General features: G+C 41.9%; 1 protein-coding gene across 1 annotated transcript in view; it reads right to left on the minus strand.

The window, feature by feature from the left end:
* The window catches only part of CSMD1 (CUB and Sushi multiple domains 1), a 2,896,277-nt gene that overhangs the window by 546,854 nt on the left and 2,328,318 nt on the right, over nt 1-21,105 (minus strand). Inside the window, exons 37-38 of the mRNA XM_030195161.1 lie at nt 18,986-19,090; nt 6,394-6,512 (exon numbers count right to left, since the gene is read on the minus strand). Of these exons, the coding sequence (XP_030051021.1) occupies nt 6,394-6,512; nt 18,986-19,090 (224 nt within the window). The remainder of the gene's footprint in view (nt 1-6,393; nt 6,513-18,985; nt 19,091-21,105) is intronic.

A 21,105-nucleotide genomic window follows, 5' to 3' on the forward strand; every position in this document is an offset into this window, starting at 1 on the left:
AACAGTACTACTCACTCTCCTAGCCAAATTTAAGAAGGAAATAGCAATAGGAAAAAACATCCTCCTCCTCCTCCAATTCGACATGTCCAGTGCATTCGACATGGTAAACCACAATATATTAATAAGAATACTAGATAACTTCGGGATTGGTGGGAAAAAAAATTAACTGGATCAAGGGTTTCCTAACTACAAGAACATATCAAGTAAAATCAAACTCAAACATATTATCACCGTGGAAAGCAGACTGCAGAGTACCACAAGGATCACCGCTATCACCGATCCTATTCAACCTAATGATGACCCCACTAGCCAAGTCCTTATCCAAACAAAGCATTAACCCCTTCATCTATGCAGACGATGTCACAATATACATTCCTTACAAATCTAGACTGACAGAAATCACCAACGAAATCAAGATCAGCTTGAAAATCATGGACTCATGGGCAAATGCATTTCAACTAAAACTCAACAAAGAAAAAACACACTGTCTTATCCTCTCATCGCAACACAGCGCGGACACCCTCACAATTATCAACACCCCAGATTACACCCTCCCCATCTCAGACAGCCTGAAAATCCTCGGCGTTACATTGGACCACAATCTAACGCTAGAGAGCCAAGCGACCTCCACAACAAAGAAAATGTTCCACTCAATGTGGAAACTCAAACGCGTAAAACAATTATTCCTGATGGAAACATTTTGCAACCTGATACAATCAATGGTACTAAGCCATGTAGACTACTGCAATGGAATTTATGCGGGATGCAAAGAACAAACAGTAAAGAAACTTCAGATGGCTCAAAACACGGCAGCCAGGTTTATCTTCAGAAAAACACAATATGAAAGCACAAAACCCCTCCACAAAAAACTACACTGGCTCCCAATCAAAGAACGCATTGCTTTCAAAATCTTCACTCTGGTTCACAAAATTATCTACGGTGAAGCCCCAGGATACATGACAGACTTGATTGTCCTACCAACTAGAAACACATCCAAATCAACACGAACGTACCTAAATCTCCACTACCCAAGCTGCAAAGGACACAAAAACAAATCAAATTACACATCCAGTTTCTCCTACATAAGCACACAACTGTGGAACGCATTACATAGTAGATGATGGCAGAGAAAGACCTGTACGGTTCATCCAGTCTGCCTAACAAGATAAACTCATATGTGCTACTTTATGTGTGTACTTGACCTTGATTTGTATCCTCCATTTTCAGGGCACAGACCATAGAAGTCTGCCCAGCACTAGCCCCGCCTACCACCACCGGCTTTTTCACCCAATCTCTGCCAAGCTTCTGAGGATCCATTCCTTCTGAACAGGATTCCTTTATGCTTATCCACGCATTTTTGAACTCCGTTACCTTCTTCATCTCCGCGGGAGGGCATTCCAAGTATCCACCACTCTCTCCATGAAAATATACCTCCTGAAATTTTTCTTGATCTGCCCCCTTCAATCTCATTTCATGTCCTCTAGTTCTACCGTCTTCCCATCTATGGAAAAGGTTCGTTTGCGGATTAATACCTTTCAAATATTTGAACGTCTGTATCATATCACCCCTGTTTCTCCTTTCCTCCAGGGTATACATGTTCAGGTCAGCAAGTCTCTCCTCATACGTCTTGTAACGCAAATCCCATACCATTTTTGTAGCTTTTCTTTGCACAGCTTCAATTCTTTTTACATCCTTAGCAAAAGCCTTGAAAATTACGTAAGGCCACCTAAACTTCCAGAAAAAACTAAAAACTAACCTGTTTAAAAAGGCATACCCTACCAACCAACATAAATGCCAGATCTCTGCAACACAACAAAACTAAAGAATGTAATGGACATAACACAACTCTTCCGTTGTACGATTCTCTAATGTGGCTGTGTCACATGAACTTTATCTTACAACAATATCAGTTTGTATTTGTTTACACTAGAGTCTGCAAATGCCTCTCCGGTACTATGTAAGCCACATTGAGCCTACAAATAGGTGGGAAAATGTGGGATATAAATGTAACAAATAAATAAATATAAGCATAGCTTATACTGAAAGTTAAGCATGCCTCTGCTGCATTATGTGACAACAGTTACATCTTGAATGTAAGGCATGACAATACCAGGTTATACCAGCATTCTATAATAGAATCTGGGTGCCCAGATACTGTTATAGAAGACGCTTTCACCATATAGCCTCAGCGTGCCTAAACAGATGTGTTCGGTTGTAGAATTGCCCCTGTGGAGGGGCATAATCAAACGCGAACGCCTATCTCCATGGGCGTCTATGTCCAAAAACGGGTACGTGAAGAGGCGGGACAGACCGTATTTTCGAAAAAATGGATGTTTTTCAGCTGGCCGTTTGTTTCTTTTAGCCATAATGGAAACTTAAAACGCCCAGCTCAAAAACGTACTAATCCGAGCCATTTGTTCATTGGAGGGGCCACGATTCGTCGTATACTCGCCCCCCTGACATGCCAGGACACCAACTGGGCACCCTAGAGGTCAGTGCAGTGGACTTCACACAACGCTTCCACATGCATAGCTCCCTTACCACGGGTGCTGAGCACCCAACCCCCTCCCCCAAAACCCACTACCCACAAATGTACAACACTACCATAGCTCTTAGGGGTGAAGGGAGCACCTACATGTGGGTACAGTGGGTTTTGGAGGCCTCCCATTTACCAGCACAAGTGTTACAGGTGGGGGGGGATGGCCCTGGGTCCACCTGGCTGAAGTGCACTGCGGTACCCACTAAAATTACTCCAGGGACCTGCATACATGCAGGCCTCTAGGACTTGTTGCTGCTATATAACATTGGCACACCAGTTAACACCTGAAGAAAACTTCCTTTATTGGAATAAGCACGCTTAGTCACAGTTAACTGCAGATCAGAGTTTGTGCCCCAGTGGCAAGGGGTTTCCCTGGTACTGAGATTAGCAGTAGGTCAGAGCTGGCAGAATGCTGTACAATGCCCTCTTTCAGCCACATCCAAGGTAAGAACTGAGTTCTGTAACGTGGCTAACACGTGAAAGGGATCTAAAACTGGCTTACAAAAATGGCCACTACCTCATGGACTACCGGAAACAAAACAGGGCACACTCTGACCCAGTAAGCAGGGGAAAAAGCACCATGGGAGTAGAGCCTACCAACTACCAACATCGTGAGCATTTGCCACAAACTAGTGGAATCACGGAGCCCAGTACCCTACACCCACCACAATGCATTGCTGATGTGACTCTGCAGTGCGCATAACAGAAAAGGTGTCACACTCACCTGAGAGCCACATCAGAACCAGGGAAAGGCTGTAACAGGATAGAACACATTCTGCTGTCATGGAGGTGGGTACGGCATTTGAGGCTGGCATAGAGGTTGGAAAAAAAGTTTTAAAGTGGGGTTTTTTTGGTGGGAGGGGGTTAGTGACCACTGGGAGAGTCCGGGGAGGTGATCCCCGATTCCCTCCAGTGGTCATCTGGTCAGTTGGGGCACTTTTTTGGGACCTGTTCGTGAAAAAAAAGGGTCCAAATAAATGACCCAAAATCGCGATAAAAACGCCTTTTTTGTTTCGATTATCAGCTAAAGACGCCCATCTCTCCTCGGCCGATAACCATGCCCCAGTTCCGCCTTCACCACGCCTCCGACACGCCCCCATCAACTTTACCCGTTTCCGAGATGGATTGCAGTTGGAAACGCCCAAAATCGGCTTTCGATTATACCGATTTGGGCGCCCACAGGAGAAAGATGCCCATCTCCCGATTTGGGTCGCAATATAGGCGTTTTTCTCTTTTGATTATAAGCAGGATAGTGCACTGAATATCCTGATCAATGGCACTTATTTGGTTGGCAGGTGCTGCTAACCATATAAGTGTCACATGTATTTCGATGTGAGTAAGAGATGTAGAGTATGCAAGGATTGATGATTATAAAGTAGGAACAACAGTAACAATGACAACATTAGCCAACTGGGTTTTTATATATCCAGATGTGTCCTCAAGACAAACTGACTCCTGGTGACCACACAATGAGTCCCCCCGCAATGAGGTTTTAACTATTATGCTTTCCTATGCCTCTTTTTTCTGTTGAGTGAATCTGTTAATGCACTAATAATGGTAGAGTAGATGATTGAGACAAAAACTCCATTTTATGTGAAAAACTGAGATTCTCCATTTTTGACACATTATCAATCTTCCTTTTAGCTTTAACCAAATACTTCTAAAATGTCTGTTGATATGAAGGTCAAGTATCCATGTTTCGTTCAGATTTGCCCCTTCTCCCTTTTCACTTGTACTTTTCAGGACTAACTAACTCAGAATGGTTTATCCCAATCTGGTCTATGGTGACTCTGATCACTGACTAAAATGTTTTAATTTTGATTTGCTGAATATTTCTCTGCATGGTATGTGTTGAAAACATTTTAACTAGCCTTCGAAATTGAATCAATCAAAATGGTAATTTTAGTCTGTTCAAACAACTTCATGGAACATATAAACTGGTATCTAACACCGGCAAAAAAATTGTTTTTCTTTCTCTATTAAAAAGAAAGCATACTTTATGCAATAGGTTTGTATGTGTTTTATAATGCAATTAAATTTTAGTTGCAACAATGTTATTAGAAGCAGGCAGAAGAATTTCATGATTATGACCGACTCCTTCAAGTGTGAGAAAAGTACAAAATAATACTTTCTCATTTTCTTATTCTTTCTGTTACTTTGAATACTAACATTGCTTTTTCAACAGTTTACTCCTGGGGCTTCAGCACAACTGTGCAATACAGAAGTTGTGCACAATTCCCTATCTGAACAATATTCTTCATTTACAGCTGTGAGGTTGAAGGAGACAAGAAGCATTATGGTCAGTGTGCACAGCTGTAGTGAGGAAGCCTTGAGGTTGGCCCATGTGGCTAGTAGTAGGGGAGAGAAGCACTGTTCAGTATGTTTGTCCAAGCAGGACTATAGATGGAAGAGGACTTGGGAGCAGGAAGTAGAGAGGACTGAGATAGAGCCAGCGAAAGAGCTGAGAGGTGAGCCTAGAACTAAGGGATGGGCCTTAAGCTAAGTGGGGAGGAAAGAACCTTGTACAAACAAAAAAAAAAAAGCAACACTGGGCTTTCAAGACTAGGACAACAGGAGTTCTTTATTGACAAAAGGACCCGACACGGGCCGTGTTTTGGCATCAAACAACGCCTGCCTCAGGGGTCAAAATTTGATTCTGCAGTATATAAATTGTGTTGGTCAAATGCCTGTCTCAACACATAGGAGTGGAACCTTCGAAGAAGTTCACCGTAGTGCTGAAAACAGCTCCTGTAGAAAGTCGGTGTTGAGATAGGCATTTGACCAACACAAGTGTCGGGTCCTTTTGTCAATAAAGAACTCCTGTTGTCCTAGTCTTGAAGGCCCAGTGTTGCTTTTTGTTTGTATACTTTGGTTGTATGCTGTATTACCCTCTCTATTTGTTCTGAGGAAAGAACCTTGGAAATTAAGAGTGAGATGAAGGGTAAGCCTGGAGACAGAGGTCAACCAAAACTGATTTTTTCAGTTTTGACTGAAATTGAAACTGCCATTGAAACTAATAGGTTTCAGCTGAAATCAAAACTGTAGCCGAAACTCATCACCTGGTTTCAGCCAAAACCGAAACCTCAAGTTTGGTTGTGTGTATGTGAACCGGTGAGGGCTACTGGGGACTGTCAGAGCTTGCATCTGCATCCCTCTGCTAAGCCAGAATATAATAATGAAAAACTGTATTTTACCTCCTAGCAAAACAGCCTGTGTATAATAGATGTAAACCACTTTGGTTATATCAAAGAAAGGCAGTATATCAAATCCATGTTCCTTTACATGGACTGAAGCTAATAAAAACTGAAATTAAAAACCATGGTGCTTTTACAGTGGCTGAGTTTGCACCATACTCTTAGTGATAGCTGACATCATAACTCAACACAGAAGCTAATTCTTGAGGAACTTATCATCCCAGATTTACAGACTTAAATTCCTGACAGAGTTTTGTATCAAAAGCATTTATTTGTAGCATTACTTGCAAACACAGTGCAAAAAAACAAAAAAGGAGAATATAAAGAGTACCCCCCCCCTCCCAGTTTACAGTACATTTCCAGGTGCTCTAATGGTGTAGTCAGGGCAGGAGCGATGCCCAAGTTGTGGTTGGCATTATGAGATCAGAGCCAAAATAGACAGGAATAACCAGGGATTGCTCCTGCTCCAATCGCAGCCCTAGATAACCAAAGATTATAAGCTAGGCCCAGGGTGACCTATGGGTTGGGAGAGAGACATTTGTGGAGGGTTTGAATCTTTTGAATATTGACCTCACTAGAAACAAAACCAAAACCAATTTATACAACAGACTTTTTTCTCACGTATCAGTGTGGTAAATATTGGAAAATATAAAATGATACCTGTAAAGTGTATCCTGGCTCACACTGAAAGGATACTACATCGTTCACGATATATCGGTCTCCAGTTTTGATACCATTGCTAGGTATGAATGGTTCAGGACAGGCAGCAAGACCTACAGCTAAAAAGATAAATGTCAAGAATAAATATGAAATTGTGGACATCATGTGAATGCATTTAATATTTACTACAGTTACTTCTCAACCTAGCAAACAGATGTTTTATTTTCAATTTATTAACTGGAATATGTTAACTTTGGGATCTGTGTATCACAAATGACTTTGTATTGTGTTCACTGGCATAGCCAGATGGTTGATTGAGGGGGAAACAAGGCTGAACTAATGGGTGGGCACCAAATTCTCTCCCTGCTTCCTGCTCCCCCACATGAATGCAAAATGGTGGGGGTGGGGTGGGGGGTGGGGGAAGCTGAGCTGGCAGGGATCTCCAGGCCTCTCCAGGTGAAGACTTCCTCTTCCTTTACTGCTCCGACAGCCAGAACTCTTCCAAGCTCTGCAGCCAGTTGTGGCAGTGTCCCTGAGCTGCTGCGGCCACCGATGACCCACGCTCATGAATGTCTGTTTTTTCTACATACATGAAAACTGAGCATGCATTGGGGGGGGGGGGGGCAGAAATTGTGGCAGCAGCAGCTTGAAGACGCAACCACCAGCTGCAGAGCTTGAAGAGCTCTGGCTTCCGGATAAGAGGAGGTGGTCTTCAGCTGGCAGAGCTTGGGGATCCCTGCAAGCCACAGCAAGGGTGATGGCTAATTTTAGGGGGGGTTTGAGCCCAAAGTGGGGGGACCCAGGCCCCCCTCCCCATAGTGATGCTACCAATTGTGTTCATTACAAAAAGCAAGTGCATTTCTGTTTTTATTTCTTTAGTGTTACACTACTTGCCATGTTTCAATGTTGGTATTCATATTTCAATTTTTCTAATTTCTGATCCCTTTTTCTGTATTTGGTAATGGACTGTCTGTGTTTTGTGTGTGGAGAAGTAATTTAAAGTTGTTTCATATGTGGCAGCAGTGGTGGGTGGGGAGATTGGGGGAGGGGGCCACCTTCTTAATTTCTACCCTGGGCCCCAGCCTGTCTAAAACTAGCCCTGATGTTATCATTGCCTACCCAACTGAGGCAAGGCTTGCTTTCTCAATGTAATAGCCAGCGTAATTGTCAAAAGTAGTAGAAGCTGCTATTGAAGGTTGCTTGGATTTGGGGATCACAGTAATCTAGCTGCACTCAAAGGTTCCTGACTTGTGATTTGAGGGGGAGTTTGTATTTCCCAAAAGAAATTTTAATATCAGGTATATGATCACTTGTGTTAGGGACCCATAGAAGCTTGGTTTTACTTGGGTTCAGGCAAAGTTTGTTGGTTTTGGACCAGTTTATTCAGGGCTGTGGATGAGTCAGGTTCAATTAGTATGAGTAACTGCACATCAACGTAGATGTAGAACTGAATATCCATTGACCAAATCAACTTGGCTAGTGGCTTTAGGTAGATATTGAACAGAATAGGTGACAGTATCTAACCTTGTGGTACCCCACAGGTCAGTGACCATGGTGGCGATGAAGTGCTCCTAAACATTATCGACTGTTGCCTGTCTGATAGAACTGAACCAGGCAAGTACTGTTCCACTGATACCTGTTTCTGCCAGTCATGCTAGCATGATATTGTGATCAATGGTCTCAAAAACTGTTGAGAAATCTAGCAGTACTGACACCAAGGTATTTTTTCTGTCTCAGTTTCTATGAAGATCATCTATTAGGGGATACAAGGAATGTTTCTGTCCATAACCAGGTCTGAATCCAGAATCACAGATTTAGCCAGTTTCTTTTTTTCTAGCCAATCACTGAATTGATCATAGACTGTGTGTTCTACAAGTTTTCCTAGAAATGTGATGTTAGATACTGGCTGGTAGCTTTCAAATTTGTCCTGGTCAAGACTGTTCTTCTTTAGCAAAGGACGCACTACTGCCCTTTTTAATACTGTTGGAAGTTGCCCATTAGAAACAGTGGGTGGCGCCTTCTATTAGGCCCTTGCTTACCTGCTGCAGGGGTTGAGTGAGCTTGTAGTTGGTTGAAGGTCTCTTGGGATTTTGTCAAGGCCCTCCTCTGTTATTGAGTTAAAAGAGTCCCATATGTCTGTATCAGGAGGGGGTGAGTTTATGTAATCGTGGTTAGCCATTGGAGACTGCGTGGACTGCCTGTAAATCTTGGCACTTTTAATTTTGTTGGCAAAGTATGCAGCAAAATCACTGCAGTTCAGTGTTGACTGGGCAGGCTGGTTCTGTTGTGAGGGTTGCAGTAGGTTATTTACTACGCTGAACAGGTGATTGGTTGAATTACCAGCCTGTTCAATGCATTCATTTTTGGCTGCTAAGACTTGGCAGTACTTTGTCATGTGAATTCTACAGTTTAGACTGCCCCAGGCAAGATTTATGCCGTATCCTAAGGTCTGAAGTTCTGGACAAAACCAAGGTGAGTGTTTGTGAGTGGGGCATAAGACCTTTTTCTAGTGGTGCTGTTTTCTCTAAGGTCTTAGCTAATTGTGAATTTCAAATATCAACCTGTTCTGACACTGTAGTTGTCTTTTCATCCACATGTAGATAATTTGTTTCAAGTGGTCACTTAAGAAAAACTTAATTAGAAAATGGTCTGTCCATGATAGGAGTGTTATTTCAATATTGCTATCCTGTTATTCTGAGATGTCAACCTTTTTGTAGAATACCAAGTCTAGTATTTGACCCTTTTCATGGGTTGGAAAATTGATCACTGGTGTGAATTCTAGTACTGTTATCATGTCCAGGAAGACAGATGTGGTATTATCCTGAGTTTTGATATGTAGATTGAAATCTCCCATGATCACCTTCCTAGGGTAATACAGGGTCACTTGTGTAATCAGTTCAAGGAGTTCTTGCACAATGTGTTGTTAAGAGGTGCTCAATATACCATAAGCAGCCAAATTGGTTTCTCTTCTTCTAGCTGGATTAAAAGAGATTATGATTCATTTAACTGGGGAATGGTGATTCTGCTCAGTTGAATTGTATCCCGAATCAGGACTGCTACCCCTCTACCCTATCTTCCCTGTCTTGGTTGATGCTGGATACTGAAACATGTTGGGCATAGTTCAGCCAGTGGTAAACGCACACTTTAATCTAGCCAGGTTTCATTTATTCCTAAAATGTTGAGTTGCTGTTCATGGATGACATCATGGATCACTGAGGATTTCTTTGCAGCTATTCTGGTACTCACCAATCCTATAGTTCCCAAGGGTGATCTAGGTATGCTGGGAGTAGCTTTGGTATGGCAATGAGGTGATCTTTTAAGTACTGTTAGATGTTTGACCTCTTGCACTTTGTCTTCTCTTTGGTTGGTGAGGATTGTAGTTTCCTCTCCAACTCACCACTGAGATCCCTGAGTTCTCTTGGTCTGATGGGCCAAGGCACATTCTTTGTGATTAGCTAGAATATGTTCCTTTAGGGATTTTGATATTCTGTGTACTTTACTGTACTGTGTAGAAATATTAAATAAAATATAAAATAAAACTGCTAGTATTATGATTACATAACTATATTGAATGGTACTCTTTCCTCTTTAATTATTTCAGTAATAAATTTCTGGTAAGGAAACAGAAATCAATACAATATTTTAGGAAAATCATTTTAATGACCTATTTCTCTCTATATATATATACATTTATTCTTGACTTTTAAATGAGAAGCAAGTAGGAAAGTGCACACCGGTATGGCTTCACTAATGTTTTTAACACAGATTTGTAGATGTGTGGGTGTGCTAAGGTTTGTAGTGGAAGCATATTGTGGGGTATGTGAGTGGGTGGGTGGGTGAATTTGTATGGTGCTATATGTAGGTACATTGATAGACTATGCATGGGTATAGAAGTGTAAGTTATGGGTATGCATCCAAGGATATAGGTGTGAATGATGTGGGTGCGCATGAATGTGTGTGATAAGGATATGTGGAGGGAATAGGAACAAAGGAGGATGGAGCTTTGTAGGAGTATGTAGGCATTGTGTATATGGTCAGTATGTGTATAGGTAGCAGATAAATTAAGGTGTATAGATAATATGGGCATAAGTAAAAGTTCATGAGGACATTGTGACTGTGATTTGTGCAGGTGGTGAGGGCAGACATTGGTGAATAAAAGTACATTGTATAATGTATAAGTATATTGGATGAATGTCATTATAGGAATGTGAGGGTTGTGAATTTGTGTGGATGATATTAATAAGCCTGGTGGGTATGGGGGCAAAGGAATGTATGTAAATATATGATGTGGGGTTAGTGGGGGTAAAGGGAGTGAAGATTGTGGATATATATGCTATTATTATGGGAGGTGACTAACTTTCAACTAGAATAGGATGTCAACCTGTAAATCTCCCAAAATGAATTCAAGTAATAAAATCTTTCAGCAGCAGGAATGTGATAGATAAATGGAAAATTTTCTAGCCAGTGGCCTAGTGGTTAGGGTGGTGGACTTTGGTCCTGAGGAACTGAGTTCAATTCCCACTTCAGGCACAGGCAGCTCCTTGTGACTCTGGGCAAGTCACTTAACCCTCCATTGGCCCATGTAAGCCGCATTGAGCCTGCCATGAAGCGCGGGGTACAAATGTAACAAAAAAAAAATATATATATATACCACTTTTCCTTTCTCATGCTCTACCTATTCTCAGACTTTATTCTGATATCTAAAATCTTTTTTTACTATTTACTACAGAGAGTCAAATTATTTCAAGGATGATCTCAGACCATGCTTCAGTTAGAGCTGATACTGTAGGGGGAAGGGGAAGGGTGTCCAGGGTTCATGTGGGGAGAACCTATTGATGATCTCACAAGACTATCAATGGAACATGCCTCCCATGGTGTTTTGGACCACATACAGATGAAGTCAATACAAGAAGCAACAGATCATTGGGGAGCAGCAGCACTGATACCTTTGGTTGGCAGGACTTGGGAATCCCCACCATTTACAATATTGTTTCTGGCAGCATTGAGGCACTAGACTCAAAGATTGAGGCCCCATCCCCACATGGTTATACCCCTTTTTGTACTAATAGGGCTTGCTCCCAAGCAAAGAACACCTATATTAATATGTAATATAAGATTATTGGAGAAGTCCTTTACATCACATAGTAAGAATGTTACTGAAATATATCATTTGTAACTGTTTTGGAAACATACAAAACAATGTTGAGAGGAGAGATCATTAGCTATTCAGACAAAAAAGGATTGAAGAATGGAATAAAGAGTGTTCTTTTCTTTAAACATACATTGAGACTTTGGCATCATAATGTAGTGTCTAAACACAGTAATCTCTCAGTTCACAAAATGTAAGTATACTTACAATAAAAATCTAAGCCAGCAGGCACCATACTCTATCTTTCTGTAGAAGCCTTCCTACTTTGCTATGAACTATAACGGCAGGAGTATAGTTGCAAATCTTACAAGAAAACATAACAGAACTAGAGATCCTAATGTTAAGGATTCAAAATATAAAAAATTTACTCATTGAGGAAGAAATTGCAAAGGGCTTTTAAAGAACACTATTAATTTATATGTTCAGAAAACAACAGTGTAGCATAAGTTTCATCATCAGAGAGCCTGCAACTGAATTCTCAGAAGGAAATGGAAAAAGCAGTTTTGTCCTTGTTTGTGTGAAAAATCCCTGGCAGGGATATGTGCTCAGCAGAGTTTTATAGTGCTTTTATTATCCCTAAAATTACATTTACTATAACAGAATTTACTTGCAGATGATTCCCACTTGGGGTACTTTACAGAATTCTGAGGGAATTCTGCGTAACTGCACAGTGCAGAATTTGTGCAAAACTCCCCACCCACACAGAACATGCAGAATTCTGTGAACTGCCAGCAATGGGTCTCCCTCCCTCTTCAACCCACAGAGATCGCAGAGTCCAAGATTTTCATGCATACCATCAATTCTTCATATTAAGGCAAAATGAATTTTAATTTCAGAAGTATCTTAGGGCCCCCTTTACTAAGTCGTGTAGGCGCCTATGCACGCCGAACATGTGCCAAATTGGAGTTACTGCCCAGTTACCAAGTGGACCTTGCGGTAAATTCAATTTTGGCACGTGTCCGCTACACACATCTGAAAAATATTTTTTATTTTCTGGCGTGCGTCCGTTACATGCGCCAAGTGGCATTTGACACACATAGGTCAACACCGCTCAGATTCTTTACCACTAGGTCTATGGCTGGTGGTAAGGTCTCAGATCCAAAATGGATACGCGGCAATTTTTTTTACAGAGGCGCTAAAAAATGGATTGGCGCGTGCCCAAAACCCATGCCCACGCTAACACAAGCAATTTTTCAGTGCGCCTTTGTAAAAGGATCCCTTAATAAAGGACTTCCTGTCCTACTACTACTACTATTTAGCATTTCTATAGCGCTACAAGGAGTACGCAGCGCTGCATAAACATAGAAGAAAGACAGTCCCTGCTCAAAGAGCTTACAATCTAATAGACAAAAATAAAGTAAGCAAATCAAATCAATTAATGTGTACAGGAAGGAGGAGAGGAGGGTAGGTGGAGGCGAGTGGTTACAAGTGGTTACGAGTCAAAAGCAATGTTAAAGAGGTGGGCTTTCAGTCTAGATTTAAAGGTGGCCAAGGATGGGGCAAGCTAGCCCTTGGCTAGCTCTGGAAGAATTGATACTGAAACCAATTTTATTATCAGACTTCTTGAGCATTCCTCTACTTAAATGTATCTAGGACTACCTAGCTATTCAAGCTCCCTATGAAGTTCTGAACTACCTAAAATTCATTCATAGAAGTAAAATGGAGACAATCACTGTCCCTGGTCAAACAATTGCCCTCCATCTATCATTGCTCTTAGTCTTGCTGTCTTACAGCCAAGACACCAAACTTTTTTGGCTTTAGAAATGTATCTGATGTCCCTTGAGAGAAGTTCAACAGGAATGTATAAAAGTGATGATAAAGGCAAACTGTGATCAAGAGGACTGGAAGTGGTTTTGGAGAAAAATAATCAGAGTATCCCTTTGGGCTATCCATTCCAAATCAATGTATTTTATTGAACATAAAACAACACGGACTCCCTTAAAATATTTAAAGCTAAACTTTTTTTCCCCTTCAATACCTGCTGGAACTGTAATATGGAAATGAGGACATTTTCTCAAGTTTTTCTTCTTTTCCGTTGTTAATACCTTCTGGAGTAAAGTTTGGAATATAATTTTGTAAATTCTCACACTAATTTATTTTATTTTATTTATTTATTTATTTAGATTTTGCTCACACCTTTTTCAGTAGTAGCTCAAGGTGAGTTACATTCAGGTACACTGGGTATTTCTCTGTCCCAGGAGGGCTCACTAAGAGATCCTTTATTACCTGGCATTAATTATTCTGAAATCTGTGCTATTCTAATCATGCCTTTCTGCCAAGCAGTGTAAGCTTTTTGATTTGTTAGTATCTATTGCAATGCAACTGATATTGAAACACTTGAAAGAAGTACTAACCTAGAGCCTAACTACTGTTGGAATTTAGTGCATATGTTTTATGAATATAAGGCTCTTTTCACAAAGCAGTGCTACCGATTAGTATGCACTGAATGTGAAGAAGCCCATGGGAATTGAATGGGCTTCTTTGCATTCAGCACACTTTGTAAAAGGAGCCCATAAAGCAGCAGCCATTGTAAACATAAGAATGGCTGTTTCATTAAGATGTGACATTCTGACATATAGAACCAAATAGGGAATTCTTATATTCAGAAGCATTTACAATTCTCCTGTCTTTTTCATCCGTTTAGGTTTTGATGATTAATCACTTGCCCCCAGATTCTAAACAGTGCAACATAAGCTGTACATGCACATACAGTGTATTCTGTATTTGCATGTGCAACTTAATTAGTTAACAAGCCAATCAGTGCTGATAATTGCCAATAAACACGCAATTATTGACACTAATTGGCAATAATTAGAATTTACACGCACAACTGTCTAAGTGCATTCTAAGTCGCGTGGAGGGGCAATTTGGACGTCGTTGCAAAATGTCCCGATCCATCTTTCGTTTCGAAAATACCATCAGGGACGTCCAAATTCTTAAATTTGATCGTCCTTAGAGATGGACGTCCCTAGACATGGTCGTCTCTGATTTTCAGCGAATTTCAAAACCAAGGACGTCCATCTCAGAAACGACCAAATGCAAGCCATTTGGTCATGGAAGGAGCCAGCATTTCTAGTGCACTAGTCCCCCTGACATGCCAGGACACCCTAGGGGGCACTGCAATGGCCTTCAGAAATAGCTCCCAGGTACATAGCTCCCTTACCTTGTGTGTTGAGCCCCCCACCCCCACCCCCACCCCAAAACCACCACTACCATAGCCCATACGGGTGAAGGGAGGCACCTAGATGTGGGTACAGTGGGTTTCTGGTGGGTTTTGGAGGGCTCCTGTTTCCTCCACAAATGTAACAGGTAGGGGGTGGGGATGGGTCCGCCTGTCTGAAGTGCACTCACCCACTAAAACTGCTCCAGGGACCTGCATACTGCTGTCATGGACCTGAGTATGACATCTGAGGCTGGCACAAAATATTTTTAAAGATGTTTTTTGAGGGTGGGAGGGGATTAATGAACACTGTGGGAGTAACAGGAGGTCATCCCAGATGCTCTCAGGTGGTCATCTGGTCAGTTTGGGCACCTTTTTGTGCCTTAGTCGTAATAAAAACAGGTCCAGTGAAAACGTCCAAGCGCTCGTCAGGTTTGTCCTTGTTTTTTCCATTATGGGTCAAGGACGTCCAAATGTTAGGCATGCCCAAGTCCCGCCTTCGCTACGCCTCCAACATGCCCCCTTGAACTTTGGCCGTCCCCTTTCAATTATACCAATTTGGATAACCCTGGGAGAAGAACGTTCATCTTCCGATTTATGTCGAAAGATGGGCGTCCTTTTTCAAAAATGATCCCAACAGTTGAAAAGGGGACATTGCCATGGGTGTAGAATGGCAGATTATGGGCATTTCTAAAATCTATGCATGTTGTTATAGAACACACCTGCTCAGTGCATAATTCAGGCATACGCATTTACACCAAGTAAAATGTGACGTAAATAGCCTTGACTAAATTTAGTCACATCAATGGGTGCTCAGTGTATTCTATAAACCATGCAGAAATTTAGGCTTATTCTATAAATTACACCTAAATTAAGGTGTACTTTACAGAATACTATTAGGCATTTTTCATTTTGGTGCTGATTTCTTAGGCGTGCTATAAATAATCTTTTTATTAAGGTTTGCTAACAAATTTAGCATGTGCTAATGTTTAACATGCGCTTTGGGGTCCTTTTACTAAGCCACGGTAAAAAGTGTCCTGCAGTAGTGTGGGTGCATGTTTTTGGCGTGTACTGGGCCATTTTTTGCCACAGCTGGGAAAAAAGGCATTTTTTAATGGGGCAGTAAACGGTCATGCAGTAATATTAAAAGTAGCCCATGGCTATTACTGCCTGAGTCCTTATAGCCACCCATTCACCTAGCAATAAGGGCTCATGCGCAGCCTCTCCACCACCACACATCGCTCCAAAATTTCAAATCTGAGCTTAAAATCTCTCTCTTTACAGATGATTACACCTGAATGCCTTATCCTCCCTGAAGTGGACCTGGACAGATTGCCAAGACTTGTCGTTTCTTTCTTTACAACATCCGTAAAATCCGCCCCTTTCTTTCCGAGCACTCTACCAAAACCCTCATCCACACCCTTGTCACCTCTCATTTAGACTACTGCAATCTGCTTCTTGCTGGCCTCCCACTTAGTCACCTCTCCCCCCTCCAGTCGGTTCAAAACTCTGCTGCCCGTCTCGTCTTCCGCCAGGGTCGCTTTACTCATACTACCCCTCTCCTCAAGACCCTTCACTGGCTCCTGTTCAAACTGCTTCTACTAACCTATAAATGTACTCACTCTGCTGCTCCCCAGTATCTCTCCACACTCATCCTTCCCTACACCCCTTCCCGTGCACTCCGCTCCATGGATAAATCCTTCTTATCTGTTCCCTTCTCCACTACTGCCAACTCCAGACTTCGCGCCTTCTGTCTCGCTGCACCCTACGCCTGGAATAAACTTCCTGAGCCCCCACGTCTTGCCCCATCCTTGGCCACCTTTAAATCTAGACTGAAAACCCACCTCTTTAACATTGCTTTTGACTCGTAACCACTTGTAACCACTCGCCTCCACCTACCCTCCTCTCTTCCTTCCCGTTCACATTAATTTGATTTGATTTGCTTACTTTATTTATTTTTTGTCTATTAGATTGTAAGCTCTTTGAGCAGGGACTGTCTTTCTTCTATGTTTGTGCAGTGCTGCGTACGCCTTGTAGCGCTATAGAAATGCTAAACAGTAGTAGTAGAGGACAACCTTGTCCCTCTCCTTTTGTACTGTTCCTTGCTATCCTATCAAAATTGTAGTTCAACCACCTACTATACTACTCATTATGTCTTGTCTTCCCTCCCTTCTCCTTTCTTTACAGTTTTAGACTGTAAGCCACCTAGATGATTTTATGCGATGGATGGGATAGCAAATCTCCTATAAACCTGAAACCTGATGTGGACACTCTATCATATCATGAACTGGAGCAGATATAAATACGTCTCACTCCTTACTAGAATAGATCCTATTCTCTGCAAATTGACAATTTACCTCTGAAAAGTTCCTGTTTCTGAAATTTACTAAAGAAATCCCTCCTTTTTAAAAAAAGAATTCTCTCTGCCAATGAAGTATTAATTCCTGGATCAAACAACCCTTGACACAAAAGGAGCAGGCCTGTGCCCACATCAGCGCGGACAACACAGGAGGGTGGCAGCGTTGAGCTGAAACCTAAAAATTCTTCATTCAGGCTGACTGCCTTACTTATCACAATACTTGATCGCCCATTACCCTCCCAGGATGATCGGCTCCTCCCAAAATTACCTGCTGCAAGTTATTTCCCTTTGTTCTATTCATCTATCTACTATCCACCCTCAAAAAATTAATGTGATGCGCCCTACTCTTTGGAACTCACTTCCTCTGGCTGTACGGATGGAGGTCTCCTTCCCACCTTCAAGTCCCAACTTGATGCCCATCTGTTCACCATTGCTTTTGATTCTAGCTGTCCGCTGAGCACTGGCGCAGATCAGGCTATATAGTGGTGTCTTTCCCTGTCCATTCCTGTATCCTTTTATTCAGTTTTAATCTTTACTTTCCTGTCTTTATTGTGGTTCCGTTCCTTTCTATTTTGATTTGTTTTAGCTTTGTAAACTGCCTTGATGGCACATTCCCTAGGCAGTATATCAAGTATTAATAAATTTGGAAACTCGGAAGAAGGGGTGGGGGAGGGGAGCGGGCAGGAAGAGGGCATAAAATGCAGGCAGCTGCGGACTAACCTTCCTGAGCCGGGTCCATACACAAACTTTAACAGCTCGTTTGGTCCAACATTTTCTTCTGTACAATCATTATGCTAAGTCACACATATTTGGCATGTGACACAGACATTTAGGCCCCTTCTCCAGCTCATACGTGCATTTGCTATGCTCCCCACCCCCGTGGTTATGCTCTGATTTTATTCCCCTCATCAGGCAGCCTGGTATCTCATTCTCTAAACCCCTTCCAGTGCACCATGAGCTTTTCATGTCTGGTCAGCAGCATTGAAGATGCTCCTTCCAGCTGGTGCAGGGAAGCGAAGGGACAACTGCGGGGGGGGGGGGGGGGGAACAGAAGGAGGGCAGGAGGAAGGGAAGAGAGAGGGAGATATACTTACCATTGGGGTGAGGGAAAGAGCAGGAAGGAAAGAAAAGAGATGGTGGAGGTAGGAGGACAGGAGGGAAAGAAAAGAAATGCTGGGCTGGGGGATTGGGGGACAAAAGGAAAGGAAGAAAGATACTGGCCCCTGTTGAGGCAGGACAATAAGGAAGGAAAATAGATGCTGGCTCCTGGTGGTTGTGATGGGACAGGAGGGAGGCAAGAAAGATAGAGAGATGCTGGCCCCTGAAGTATAGGTGGGGTGGGTGGCATGAGGGAAAGGAAGAATGATTGGAGAAGCTGAATATGGGGAGGGATAAGGAGAAAGAAGAGTAATTCTGCAGTGGTAAATCTCCAGCACAGGTATAGGCCATCCTTGACATCTCTGGAATTAATGATAACATTAAGGCATGGCCTGAATAAGAAAATGTAAGGCACATTCCTTCTAGGTGCTGTGTTAGATCTGGACTTGGTGGCAGTAAAATTCTGCATTACATTGCATTAAGTCCAGACCTTAGTGCATTTATTAAAATGGCCCCCTAATCCTCTATTGTCTCAGATACAAACTTAGATTGTGAGCCCTCCAGAAACAGGACAAATATCTGCTGCACCTGAATGAATCTTGCCTTAAGCTACTACTTTAAAAGGCATGAACTAAATCCAAACTCTTTTCATTTACACTGAATTAAACATTACCATATTCTTTCCATGTTCTGTTATGGTTTTGCTTTACAACAAAGCTAGTCTGCTTTTCAGCAAAGCTTGAAGTTTACTTTGAGGCAGGATTCTCAGTGTTAGACAGTCAAAGGAAACATTTTTCAATAATTATATCCCAATAGACAATCTTACTTTTGTACTCCAGATGAAAGCCAGCTGCTGCCACACTGATATCTGAATGAAAGTGCAGGTAAAGTTGATTTGATGTGCTGTTCAATAAGGCTGGCACAGTTGTACCTAGAAGAAATAGTAGTACTAAATGTTTGGTCATAAAACAAATTGGGCAAAGTTTGCATACAGTTTCTATCCCAGTCAAAGTACGCAGGCAAGATTTCATTTCAGTAAATGGAAAAGTCCAGGTTTGCCAAGTGCTTCTTAAGATAACTCCCTCATTCTATAACTTGGCTCCTAATATCAGGTGCTAAGGGCTGGATTTTATTAATGGCGCTTAAAAATGAGCACTGGAAATGATTGGTGCTAAGCTTGATTCTATAAAAGACACATACTCTTTATAAAACCAAGCTTAGTGCCTATTTCCACACCTTAACTCTGGGAACCAGATTTACACCTGCTAAACATGGTGTAAATGTTGGTGCCCAGGTTGGGTGTGGAGACCTAGTAATCTGTAACAATGAGCGCAACACTTCAGAATGCCCAGACACATCCCTGACCCTCCCATAGTCATGCCCCTTTTGAGTTGCACACATGGGATTTGGGCACCTTTCGTTATAGAACATAAGCAGCCAGATGTGCATGCAAATCCTAATTGGTGTTAGTGGTCAATTATTGCTCATTAATGGCTTGTTAGCCAATTAGGCTGCACATATATTTCAGGATCACACCCAAATCTGGGCGCCACATATTGAATCAGAGGGTAAGTGTGCACATGTAGAATAATATAGCACTTATGCACATCAGATGTGCCAGGGAATTAGCAGTTATATGCATAAGTGTTAAGCGCTATTCTAAAACATATGCAACAAAGTTGATTAGTACATAACAGCGAGGAGGCATACACATGAGTGGAGTCGTGGTGTTTTGCCAAACGGTGAGCACAACTTACAGAATACTATCAGTTGCATGTTGCAGTTAGGTGTGCCCAAGGAGGTTTAATTGACAGGAGATGGTGTCACATGACAAGGCTGAAGCCATAGCTGCCATCTTGATACATTCAATCCAAAGCAAACTATTGGTCTGTGCCAAGCCATGCATAGGCGGTCCTTATTTCTAATAAGCGTTTGCTATTGTTTTGGGTAACTCAATATGGTGGCAAGTTCTGCCTACTGGCTTCAGGCCAGGAAATGGTCCAAGCACACTCCCATCATTTCCTGTCAATTAAACTTCAATGAGTGTGCCAGCTTACGCAAGCCATTGACCTGTCATAAATGAGCACATTTAAATTTCAGTATACCAATGCAGCTTTGCATTGGTGTTCTATAATGGCTTAGGTGAACCCTGAAACCATTACAGAATTGACACTAAGCACAACCCATTTTGGTACCTATATATTGGTGTCAAGTTACAAAATTGCCCCTAATAAGCCTATTTTAAATAATTAATAACTGAGAGATTGTTGTTCAAAAAATATAGACATGTAACTTAAAATAGGAACCCAGATCTGCATGAATGAAAATATCCCCCTGCTGAGTGTTTAAAATTAGGTCCCATTTTTACTGGAATCTGAAATACAGGAAACTAAAAATACATGTGGAACATAGGCAGAAGAATGCAATCAGCCACTTGAGCCATGGTTCAATCAATATTTTACCAAACATAGCATGAGCAACTAGAGAGCCTGGGGGCAGGGCTACAGATTTGTTAGAAGGGTCAAGTAAATTAAAAAGGTGTTCCACATCTCCTTGTGGGAAAGGTAGATAGGAATTCAGGGGTTGATATTCATAGTGATTTAAGTAGCCAGGAGAGGTTTACATTAATGTCTCCAATGACTGAAACACCAGCCATACACTAAAAATATGTTGATGGTTCTCCTCGAGACCTGTCTCTTCACAGATATAGTGCCTTATCATTGTGTATTTTTAAGGCTCATATGCTCCCAGCAGTGCTTTTGCAATCTAATGTATTCTGACCCCAGAGGAAGGCTTGTATGCCTAAACATGGACCGTGTAGGGTCCCAATAAACTTATTTTAATGAACTTATTTTAACGCTCTTATTCCTTGTTTGGGCTGGTTACTTGGAATTTGTTCGCATCCACTCTTGTGTGTTGGCCTTTGGTGTTTTGTAGAAGGTGTGG

This window comes from Microcaecilia unicolor, chromosome 3, assembly GCF_901765095.1.
Source record: "Microcaecilia unicolor chromosome 3, aMicUni1.1, whole genome shotgun sequence".
NCBI classification, from domain to species: Eukaryota; Metazoa; Chordata; class Amphibia; order Gymnophiona; family Siphonopidae; genus Microcaecilia; species Microcaecilia unicolor.